At 45.6% G+C, this 12,567-nt stretch overlaps 1 protein-coding gene across 1 annotated transcript in view; it reads left to right on the forward strand.

Annotated features, from left to right (window-relative positions):
• Positions 1 to 12,567, forward strand: part of GALNT9 (polypeptide N-acetylgalactosaminyltransferase 9) — a 204,534-nt gene that overhangs the window by 49,463 nt on the left and 142,504 nt on the right. The window contains exon 2 of the mRNA XM_082203220.1: positions 5,720 to 5,900. Coding sequence (XP_082059346.1) covers positions 5,720 to 5,900 — 181 coding nt within the window. The remainder of the gene's footprint in view (positions 1 to 5,719; positions 5,901 to 12,567) is intronic.

The following is a 12,567-nucleotide window of genomic DNA, read 5'->3' on the forward strand; positions in this document are numbered from 1 at the left end:
ATTAAGTTCTGAACCTGAGGTACCAATGTAGTTCTTTGCAGTTAAATATACACTTTGGCTCTGTTACAAAGGGGGGAACAATTCCTGTTCTGTCTGTGGTTCAGATTAAATAAGTTGATTTATGGGTGACTGTTTTGTAGACAACAGAACATTCTGGACATTTTGTCCTCTCTCATGTTTGAGAGGTATAGAGAATGGAGACCAAGATGATCAAGGATATGGAAGTCAAGTCTTATAGGGAACAGTTCAGGGTGTTGGGTATGTTCAGCCTGGAGAAGAGACGACCGAGAGGTGATATGACAGACACCTTCAGCTCCACAGGGTAGGATGTGAACCAATGAATACAAATTACAAGAAAGGGGATTCTTGTTAAACAATAGGAAGACATTTCTGGTGGTAAGAGCTGTTTGGCAGTAGATTACAAAAGATGGTGGAATCACTTTCATTGGAGGTTTCTAAAGAGAGGTTGGATAGCCACCCATCAGGGATTCTTTAGCTGTTTGATGGCCTGGGACTCGGGCTCGGACTCGGAACCAGAGGAGTCTCAGTCTGCACCGGATCCTTTGCCTCAGGCATCATCTGAACCAAGTCTGGGGCCTGATCCTGAAGAGTCCCAGTCTGCACAGGTTCCCCTGCAACAAACACCAGCTGGGCCGAGTCAGGGGCCTGATACTGCCCTGGCTCCAGATGCGGGGATTACCTCGTTGCCTTCAGCTGGGCCATCACTTACAGCTGCTCCACTACCGGTTTGGTCAGGGGAGGCTGAGGCGGCCCCTGGGTCTAGTAACCCACCAATGACTCCTGAGCTGCAGAGACTAAGGTCTGAGAGAAGGAGCGACCCGAGTACTCGCAGGAGGAGTGCTCGCATTTGGGCGAAACAGGGAAGTGAGTCACTGGGGGATCAGGACCGGCCGCTATCCCAACAAAGATAAAAGGCTGTTGGACCCCGCCCCAGGTTACGGGAGCAACATTGCTGTTTGCCAGATCCTGCCTGAGATCCTGTACCTGTCCTTGCCTGGTTTCCTGCCTCATGTCTTGCCTTGGCCCTGTTGGACTGACTCCTAGCGGAACCTTCGGATTCTGGACTGTGTTTCATGAGTTACCCCCGGGCCCAGCACAAGCTGTGATTCTGTGCTAGATGACCCTTATGGTACCTTCTGACTCTACAATTCTGCCATTCAAGGATTCTATGACCCCCTTCTCTGAAACACTGGAGAACTCTATGATTCTGTGAATCTAATTGAACATGCAAGTCTTGATCAGTGAAGCAGTGCACCTGCAAAGTGTGCGACACCCCCACCCCAATAACTTTTGCTGCTATTATTAATACTGCTTTTCATTTCTTCTCTTTGATCTCAAAATGCATCCAGCATTTCGCCTGGGGAGGAGACACATACTACAGCACTAATATTGTTTTTAAGTGACAACAGCCCATCTATCAAGCATTTGGGAAGCACTGCAGAAAGCTTCCCAAGCACTGGGGAATAAGTGGTTTCTGCAGAAACTGGCTGGGCTTGTGTGTTCCAGCCACTTCTTATACTATGCCCCACATAGGACATCAGAGGTCAGGCAGGTGGGTATGGTTTGGGGGAAAACAGCCTTGCGGGCCAGATTAGGACCTGTGCTGTGCCAAATCTGACCTGCAGCTTGAAGGTTCCCCACCTCCAGTTCTAAGCTGGATGGACAAATGGTATGACATGGCATAAGAACACACCCTCCAAATGTCCCTGTTTTCCAGGGATGTCCCTGATTTAGAGAAGCCGTCCCAGTTTCTGATTTGATCCCAGAATGTCCCACTTTTCCTTAGGACGTCCCTATTTTCATTGGAGAAATGTTGGAGGTTATGAAGTTATTCGACTCCCGAGCTGTATGAAGGCAATCCTGTATAGGGAAGGGGTTTTTTTTTAATGTTTAATGTTTTATTATGTTTTTATATATGTTGGAAGCTACCCGTAGTGCCTGGGGCAACCCAGTAAGATGTGCGGGGTATAAATAGTAAAATTATCATTATGGAATGGGGTGTCCCTATTTTCATGGGAGAAATGTTGGAGGGCATTTAAAAAAGCATTCAGTGCTCCAGTGCATCCACTTCAAGATTTGGTCCCATCCACTACTGGGTTCAGGCCCACCAGCAAGTGCCCCCCCCCATAGATCACCCCAGAGAGAATGTGGTCCTTATCAGAGAAAAGGTTCCCCTTTCTTCTAAGCATATTGTGCACTCCCTCGCAATGTGTGCTGAATTGAAAGCACCGTGATGCAGAATCACTGCTGGCAACAGCTTCACATTTAGCGGCTTTTCTGAATTGTGTGGTGGCGGCAGCGGCGGGCAAGAGAAAGAGAAAGCATCAAATCTCTTTTTAATTGTTCTTCACCCATCGGTAATGCTCACTTTTGGTGTTGGTTACAGAATACAGAAGTGCCTGGCTGGTGCTTGTGCCCGCTCAACAACCCCGGCTAGTTGATTATGGATGCTGTAAGCAAGCTCCAATGTTTCATAGGAAAAGAGGCCATTTCAGTGCAGTTCAAGTGGATTAGGGCTGGCTAGTGGCAATTTCCTAGAAATGAGGAAAGTAATGCAAGGAAACCAGAATGTGCGTCATGAGTATGGCTGCATTTTTTTAAAATGAGAGAGAGAGAGAGAATGCCTATTTTTTTCCAGCCAGGGGAAGAAAATAGAAATGATAGTATTAAGCTCAGGATAGCAAGGAGGCGAGAAAAGAGGTTTGAGTGTGGATTGCACTGCAGAGGAAGGCAAGAAAATCTTGAACAAGGAGGTCTAAAGTTTCAGGAGATGTTCCCTCCCCACCCTCCTCCTGTCCAGCTTGTCAGGCTTGTCCTGGCTCAGAAAGAACATTTGGTGTTTAATCAATTAATCCAAGGTCAGGGGAAGCCAGCAAGCCAGATTGATACCTCCTCCCACCACTCCCAAGCCAAGTTTGACAGAAGAGTGGAACCACCCACCTGGCAATCACCTGAGGCCACAATCATACCAGGTGACCCTTTTATTTGCCCACAGCAGCCCCCAGACCCTATTTTGGAAGTGGTTTCTGAAGTCATCTTCAAGAGCCTGACTCAAAATGCTGTTTTTGAAAACACTACTTTGAAAAGAGCTTTGCAGTCATGGGCAAACAGCTGGCAGAGGAAGGATGAAATAGATGGGTTGTTTTCTAGAGACCTGGGGGAGGACTCCAGTTGGGTGTAGATCTTCAGGAGGGTCTAAGCCTGTGGTGCTTTTTCACCTCAGCCATCCCTGCTTTGAGAGCCACAAGCCCTTCCTCCCTCCCCACAGCCACTCGAACCTATATCGGATATTTCCATGGTGCCTATTGCACTGCCCACCCCTGCTTCTCCAGATGTAGGTGTTCTACCTGCCATGCCTGCCTTGCAGAGAGCAAGGACACCTCCCCTGTCACCTAAGCCCCAGAGGTGCCAAAAGAGGTGTGAAAAGGTGGAGGGGAATTCACCTTCTATAGCAATCTAATGCTTGGCTAAGGAGTGCACTTGCTGCACTAAGTTGAGCTCATCCCTGAACCATTTAAATAGGATACCAAGGGGTGTGGCCATGTTGGATGAACATATAAGCTAGATCACCTGCCATGCCTTTGTGTTTCTGTGCCTTGGATCAACTCTGTTACCTGCTGTCCCTCCAGCCAGCTATTCACATAGGTATTGCACTGATGTAAGTGTTAGTGCCTTTGGAAACATCCTCATTTGAGTTATTGTTCTTGAACAACTGGGAACCAGGACGTACAATGTCAGTGGTAGAGCAGGCAGTTCAGGCTTGACTGAAATGGTCTCACAGACCAAATGGGGAGGCCTGGCTTCCAGGCCAGAGGCTCCTCACCCCCGAATGAGTCGGATATTGCCAGAAAATGTACCAACATTAATGTTTAATTTTATTGGATCTGATCTAGAAGATGTGGGCCTACTAGTAAACAATAGCAAATCATCTGCCTACAAAACCTTTTAAAATCCTATTTGTTCACATGCAAAAAATAAAATAAAAATGGATTTCTCTGTTTTGCGTAATGGCACATGCCAATAGCTCCAAATGTAAATCAAAGCAGAAATATGACAGTCTCGTTTCCCTCCTATTTAATGTTACAATTTATGAGTCACTTTTTCATCAAAGGTACTCAAAGCATCATCAAAAAGTTTACTAGAAGCCTATTATAAAAATGACAAAAGAACAGCAGTAACAATCAAAATCATGAAAAATTGATCTTCAAATGAAGGGGACAGAATCACAACAAATCCCTAAAACATTATTATAGAAAACCTGACAGATGTTTGCTAAGTAGTTGTGATGCATGCTAGAAATGTGAGGAAAACAGAGCAGATTGTACACATGTATGGTGGACGTGTAAAAAACCTGAGGTTTCTAGGGTAGGTGGAATCATTAAACGTATACAGGAAATGATTATTATATGGGGGGGGCATCCAGCCTGAGGGTCAACTTTGGACCAGTATAGATCCCAATATGGTCTGTGTGGCCATTTCCACCACCAAACCACAAACCACCATATGTGACATTAGGCAGAGCTGCTTTGGCAGCAAAGCTAAGTTCCATGTGGGGAACTAAATCATGCAGCCGATCCCTGCAGACAGTAATTTTTGCCAGTCCTGTGCTTGGCACTGTCTAGCACAGAGCTGGCAGAGTCCTGTGCTGCAGATTCTGAGCAGCTGGCTGCTGGGCACTTGGGAAGCACTGCACAAGAGACCCAGATGGGTGGATGGGACAACAACTGTCAATCATCTCGCATAATATTGAGAGATAGGTTGTCCAACTGTTATGTCTTGAGCTTGGATCACAGAACAATAGGCAGGTAGGATTTTAGAATGTAGTAATTTGATTGGCCCATATGAGCTGTCCAATCCGGCTCCAAGAGGGGAGTTTGAATTAGCCTCTCAGGTGTGACTGATGGTGTCAATAAAGTATATATAGCCTGGGATCTGGGCGGGACATCACTGACTCACTCCTACAGGATGATTGACTGTTTATACTATGAGTTGAAATAAACACAAGATAACCTCTCCACTGAGTTTATTTCACCCACCTACCTGTCCAGATAGACCCATGGGGGCTAGGGAGAGATAAGGATCTGGTCTGTGAGCCCCAAAGTTTCCCCCTTCCCTGTTATATAACAATAAGTCATTTCATGAATCCTTTTGGGCCTATCTTAAAGAAAGCATGCCATTAGATTTCATTGGATCATGTTCACTGCAGCCACATTCTTTTGGGTTATCTTCGTTTTAAAAACTGCAATGCATAAAGCACTGTGCATGCACATTTTGCCACATATTTCACTTCATATGTATCTTCTGAAAGGAGGTGAGAAGAAATCTTGATGTACTGTGGTTCCACCAAAGTGCAGGATCACTCATTCATGTCAGTAAAACACTACACAGAATCCAACCCTGAAGTACTTTTACGGGGTTTTCAGAAACTTTACCCAGATCTGTGAATTACTAATATAATATTTATTTTCTTACCACATCTTTATCCTGTAAATTTTGAGTGTTTTATGGCATAGGCTGACTGAAAAGATGTTCAAAGAGGGGTGGGGAATAACCCTTTCCCCCAGGTATAAAAGTGAGAAAAGAGTTCAGAAGATTTAATTCAGAAGATTAAAACGAAAAATCTGCCAAGATGTTTAGGAACTACTGGGATCTGTGTTAACTAAGATGCATCTAATGATTGCCTTTATCTTCTCTGCAGGTCTAGCCAAGCCAATGGGATTAGTTGAAGGCCCTGGAGGCTTGGGCCAAGGGGGGATGGCTGCTACCCTGAGAGACGATAGTCATGAATCTGAAACAAAGTATGAAGAATATGGTTATAATGCCCAGCTAAGTGATCGGATTTCACTGGACAGGTCTATTCCTGACTACAGACCAAAAAAGTAAGTACACTTTTATTAGTGGACATGATTCTGTTTTCTTTACTCACATTGGAAAGCTCCTAAAGGTTTGTCTAAGTGTTAGTGTAAAGGTAGCCTAGATCAATGTTTCCCAACCTTTGGTCTCTAGCTGTTTTCAGACTACAATTCCCATCACCCCTGACCACTGATCTTGATCAGTAGGGATGATGGGAGTTGTAGTCCAAAAAGAGCTGTAGACCAAAGGTTGGGAAACACTGGCTAGATGATGCCCTCCTCATATTATTAGACTCCAGCTCCCATCAGCCCCAACCAGCATGGCCAATGACCAGAGATGATGGGAGTTGTAGTCCAACTCTAATTTGGCCATCCTTGAAGCTAGCAGATGATGTCCAACTAGTTAAGCAACTAGAAAGGTCAGGTTATAGGACAATGGAAACCTGAACCAGATGTCTACTGGTAACTTACCTGTGTGTGTCGCCATTTGGAAATTCAGTCTTCTCAAATGATAACTAATATGAAAGGCAGCATGTCTCCTACTACCAGATGCTAGGAAATAACAGCAGGAAGGGGCTATTGCACCCATGTCCTGCCTATAGGGTTCCTCAAAGGATCTGGTTGGCTGCAGTGGGAAACAGAATGCTGAACTAGATAGGCATTAGCTCTGAACCAGTAGGGCTCTTCTTTTCATAGAATCATAGAATCAGAGTTGGAAGAGACCACAAGGGCCATCGAGTCCAACCCCCTGCCAAGCAGGAAACACCATCAGAGCACTCCTGACATATGGTTGTCAAGCCTCTGCTTAAAGACCTCCAAAGTAGGAGACTCCACCACACTCCTTGGCAGCAAATTCCACTGTCAAACAGCTCTTACTGTCAGGAAGTTCTTCCTAATGTTTAGGTGGAATCTTCTTTCTTGTAGTTTGGATCCATTGCTCCGTGTCCGCTTCTCTGGAGCAGCAGAAAACAACCTTTCTCCCTCCTCTATGTGACATCCTTTTATATATTTGAACATGGCTATCATATCACCCTTAACCTCCTCTTCTCCAGGCTAAACATGCCCAGCTCCCTTAACCGTTCCTCATAAGGCATCGTTTCCAGGCCTTTGACCATTTTGGTTGCCCTCCTCTGGACACGTTCCAGTTTGTCAGTGTCCTTCTTGAATTGAGGTGCCCAGAACTGGACACAGTACTCCAGGTGAGGTCTGACCAGAGCAGAATACAGTGGCACTATTACTTCCCTTGATCTAGATGCTATACTCCTATTGATGCAGCCCATGATGTTCTTTTGCTCTTCTCTCCTGTCTGCCAAGACCAGGTGAGGGTTGTGGGAAGCTAACCTGAATGTAGGCCTGGAGAGTGTAATTCTCCTGTCCCCTCAGTTAGGGCTGCCATACATCCAGAATTTCCTGGACATATCCAGGATTCGTCCATAGAAAATGGTGTCCAGGAAAACCTGGCTGAATAGCAGCCTTTATCAAAAATGCTGATTTATTTTTTTTAAACCTCTGAAAAACTGCTGGAACAGAAGGAAATGAAGGAATGAGAAACTCTCGGTTCTGCTGTACACATTGGTGGCATATATGCACACATGGCCTTTTGGAAATGAGAAGCTCTTTTATCTCGTCTGATTGGCTGAGGGAAGGGTGATACTGGGCAGCTGGCTGGCTTGGGATGATGGTCTGCTTCTCCACTGAAACTGACAAGATAGCAGGAGAGCCTTGTCAGTTTCAATTTGGTCAGATTCCTTTTAAAAAACATTTGTATCTAACCCTGAGACATATGTGGGCTGGAGGTTGGGAGGATCAAATGACTCATCTTTAATTGTACTTCTGAGGAAAGAAATATAACGAAAGAACTACCATATATAGCCAGGATCTTTATTCAAGCCAACTTTGGCTTTTTGCTTTAAAGTAAGGCTACATCCACATTATGCATTGAAAGCACTCCAACACTACTTTCAGAATCATGGCTTCCCACAAAAGAAATCCTGGGAGCTGTATTTTGCTAAGAATGCTGAGCATTGTTAAGAGATCCTTATTCATTCTCAGAGAGCTACAATTCATAAAGTTCCCTGGAAAGAGGGATTGGTCATTAATCTGCTCTGAGAATTGTAGCTCTCTAGAGGGAATAGGGTCTCCTAACAAAGCTCAGCATCCTCAATCAACTATATCACCCAGATTTATTTGGGGGTAAGCCATAACTGCTAAAGTGACTTTTATCTTAATGATTTGTTTTTTAAAAAAAATCTGCTTGATTGTTTGAAAAAGCACCCCCAAGAGAATAAAACAATAATATTATCAGTAAAGGTAAAGGGGCCCCTGGCCATTACGTCCAGTCACGGACGACTCTGGGGTTGCAGTGCTCATCTCGCTTTATTGGCCGAGGGAGCTGGCGTACAGCTTCCGGGTCCTGCGACCAGCATGAATAAGCTGCTTCTGGCGAACCAGAGCAGCGCATGAAAAGACCGTTTACCTTCCCACCAAAGCGGTTCCTATTTATCTACAGTACTTGCACTTTGACGTGCTTTCAGACTGCTAGGTTGGCAGGAGCAGGGACCGAGCAACGGGAGCTCACCCCGTCGTAGGGATTTGAACCACTGACCTTCTGATCGGCAAGTCCTAGGCTCTGTGGTTTAACCCAGTGCCAGCCGCGTCCCTTAATATTATCAGTAGAAACAATCAAAAACAACTATTTAAAACATAAAAAATAAAACCAGCAGATTAGAACATATTTCAACAGTCTACATGTTGGGGTAGAATTGTCTAAACCGATGGTTCCCAATTGGTGGTCCAAGGAAACCCAGGGTGTCCATATAACACACCCAGGGAGTCCACAGCACTATTCACATAACAAAAACCACCATAGACATATCATATTTTTTTTCAAAAGTAGGGGGTCCACAGCTTGGCTTTTGAAAAACAGGAGTCTGCAGTACTTAGCTTATTGGGAACCACTGGTCTAAACAAAAAAAAAAATTCTAGCAGTTGCTGCCTGATGTTAAAACAGCATGCCAGAACATTTATCCGATGAATATAGGGACGTCCTATTCAACAACAACAACAACAACAACAACAACAACAATATAATACCCCCACACATCTGACTAGGTTTCCCCAGCCACTCTGGGAGCTTACAGCACATATAAAACCCTAGTAAAATGTTGTACAGGGGTATCTCAGGATACAGACACTTCAGGTTACAGACTCGTACCTCAGGTTAAGAACTTTGCTTCAGGATGAGAACAGAAATCACGTGGCAGCAGGAGGCCCCATTAGCTGAAGTGGTACTCAGGTTAAGAACAGTTTCAGGTTAAGAACAGACCTCCAGAAGGAATTAAGTTCTTAACCCGAGGTACCACTGTACATTAAAAACTTCCAGATACAGGACTGCCTTCATATGTCTTCTAAAAGTTGTGTTGTTCTTTATCTCCTTGACATCTGATGGGAGGGCGTTCCACAGGGAGGGCACCACTGCCGAGAAGGCCCTCTGCAGCTGTGAGTGCCAGTTCTGCAGATTGAAGGAGTCCAGTATGCAAATGTGGGGTAGGGACATAAGGGTGCCTTAAATATGTAGCATGGATGTGGCTTAAAGGCCCTTTAACTATGCTAATTTTTTATGGGGTTTTCTCCATGTCTGCCTTGCACATGTATTGATAAACTAACTTATACCACAATGTCACATTTTTCATGTATCTCTTCTTTGACCAACTGTGTTTAACGTTGACACCATTTAAGGACTTCCTTCATTAAGTGGCTTTCAAAATAAAGTCATATTTATATCCTTCCACTATCCTCCAAAGGAGATGTCCTTCCTCCCCTGTCATCATCATAATAACAATCGGTAAACGTCTTAATGCAGCCCAAGGAATGCGACACTGCTAAACTGCTCTCCATAGGCAGGACTGAAAAGAATACTTAATTAATTTCTAATAATAATCCCCCCCCCAAAAAAAACCACACCTTTGGGGATTTCCCAAGCACAGCTGAAAGTTTAAATAAAGTGCCTTATTAAGTGGAGGGAGAAAAAGTTAAATAAAGCACGCTCACCAATCTTTCTGGAGAGATCACTCCAGCTGCAGGTAGCCAGGAAGAAAAAGGCAACATGTCAAAATCTGAGCAGATTGTTGTTGTTTAGTCGTTTAGTCGTGTCCGACCCTTCGTGACCCCATGGACCAGAGCAAGCCAGGCACTCCTGTCCTCCACTGCCTCCCCCAGTTCGGTCAAACTCATGCTGGTAGCTTCAAGAACACTATTCAACCATCTCATCCTCTGTCGTCCCCTTCTCCATCTTTCCCAACATCAGGGTCTTTTCCAGGGAGTCTTCTCTTCTCATGAGGTGGCCAAAGTATTGGAGCCTCAGCTTCACGATCTGTCCTTCCAGTGAGCACTCAGGGCTGATTTCCTTCAGAATGGAGAGGTTTGATCTTCTTGCAGTCCATGGGACTCTCAAGAGTCTCCTCCAGCACCATAATTCAAAAGCATCCATTCTTCGGCGATCAGACTTCTTGATGGTCCAGCTCTCTCTTCCATACATCACTACTGGGAAAACCATGGCTTTAACTATACGGACCTTTGCTGGCAAGGTGATGTCTCTACTTTTTAAGATGCTGTCTGAGCAGATAGCATGCTTAAATTGCAAGGCAGCCCAGCTAGCACGGCTGTTGCAGGCTACAACTTCCACCAGCCTTAGCATCACACCATGATGCTGGCTGGGGCTGATTGGAGTTGTATTAGGGTTGCCCTACGTCTGAATTTTCACTTTTTGAAATATGGCAGCCCTGGTTGTAGTCCACAATATTTGGAAGACTCCAGGTTGGTGCACATTGCTGTCAAGGCTAGTGGAGGATTAAATTCAGGGGCTGACATTGCTGTGCATTTGCCAAGGCCCATGTTTCAGTACAAGGATGCCAAATTGAATAAAATATGGAGGGGGGGTAAGCCCTGCCCCACATAATCACAAGACGCAGCACACATGCACAGCATTTGAATTGCAATACCTATCAACTTTGGATGGGGCTGGCCCCTCAAATATTTTAGGGGGGGGTGTCAAAAGGACCTCAGCCCATAGAAGAGGCATAGGCAACCTTCGGCCCTCCAGATGTTTTGGCCTACAACTCCCATGATCCCTAGCTAACAGGACCAGTGGTCAGAGATGGTGGGAATTGTAGTCTAAAACATCTGGAGGGCCAAAGGTTGCCTATGCCTGCCACAGACGTTGGCGCCTATGCACAAGCAGAGGATTCCCTGCTGATCTCTGATCTCTTTGGCCATCCTTCTATTTGCTTTGGCTCAGGGACAGGGAAACCCAGCCAGATGGGCAGGGTATAAATAATATAGTAGTAGTATAGTAGTAGTAGCAGTAGCAGTAGTAGTAGTAGTAGTAGTAGTAGTAGTAGCAGCAGCAGCAGCAGCAGCAGTAGTTTTAACCACAGGCCCTGGGACAGAATGCAGCCCAATGGGCCTCTAAGTCTGCCTGTTGGAACTCTAGCAAAAGAATATTTCAACCCCCCCCCCACAGGCCACAGCCCTCAGCAGTCCTGCTCCCCATAGTGTTTTTTGTCTGGCTGGGAGGTGCCATTGAACTCCAATAACTCCTCTTACTTGTCTGGACTGAGGATAAAGAGGGGTGGTTGGTTTAGAAATTACCCTGCTGCAGAGTGCCTTTGTTGCCCTGCACGTTTTTGTCTCTAGTTTCACCCACCACTGGCATGTGGCCCCATCCGGAAAGGAATGCAGCTCTTGCACTAAAGCAGGCATGTCCAAAGTCCGTTTCGGGGGCCTAATCCAGCCCGCTGGTCAGTTTAATCTGGCCCCTGTGGCAGTTTATTCCCTTGGGAAAAATCCTTAAAAAAAACCCTTAAGAACCTCAATCCCAAAAGAAGTTCAACAACTCCAACCCTAAAAAAAAGCTGAACAACTTCAATCCTAAAGAAAGGTCAATAACTTTGGTCGGCCCCCACGACTCTTCACTTCATCAAATCTGGCCCTCTTTGAAAAAAATTTGGACACCACTGCACTAAAGCATACCCTGCTTTAGCTCCTTCTCCACCTGCCTACTCCAAGTTTGCAAGCAGTGACAAGCAGCAATGAGACGAGGAAGCAGCTTCCATTTGCCTGGGCTGATCCAGCCCAGAGAGCACTTAATGGGCAATGGTGAGCGTGGCAAGGATATGTGCCTTAGGAAGAAAGGAAACTACCTTATTCTGAGTGTGGCCATTGGCATGTCTAGGTCAGTACTGTCCACACTAGCAGGCATCAGTTCTCCAAGGTCCTGGGCAAGGGATATTCCCAGACGTACCTGGAGCTGGCAGGGATTTGAACCTGGGACCTTCTGCATGCAGGGCAAATGCTCTACTGCTGAGCTATGGCTCTCAAATGCAACCTATTTGCAAAGGAGGCCCACTTTACCTAGGAATCCACAGAAAACTGAAGCTGGCACAGGGCTTACTTGCAGCCACCCCAGGCACTGGCTGTCAGCTTTCATCTGCACTATACATTTAAAGCAAAAGGGAAGTGGGTGGCGCTGCGGTCTAAACCACAGAGCCTAGGGCTTGCCGATCAGAAGGTCGGCAGTTCGAATCCCTGCAACGGGGTAAGCTCCCGTTGCTCCCTGCTCCTGCCAACCTAGCAGTTCAAAAGCACATCAAAGTGCAAGTAGATAAATTGGTAAACTGCTCCAGCGGGAAGGTAA

This window comes from Podarcis vaucheri (genome assembly GCF_965113315.1).
Source record: "Podarcis vaucheri genome assembly, chromosome: 16".
Lineage (NCBI taxonomy): Eukaryota > Metazoa > Chordata > Lepidosauria > Squamata > Lacertidae > Podarcis > Podarcis vaucheri.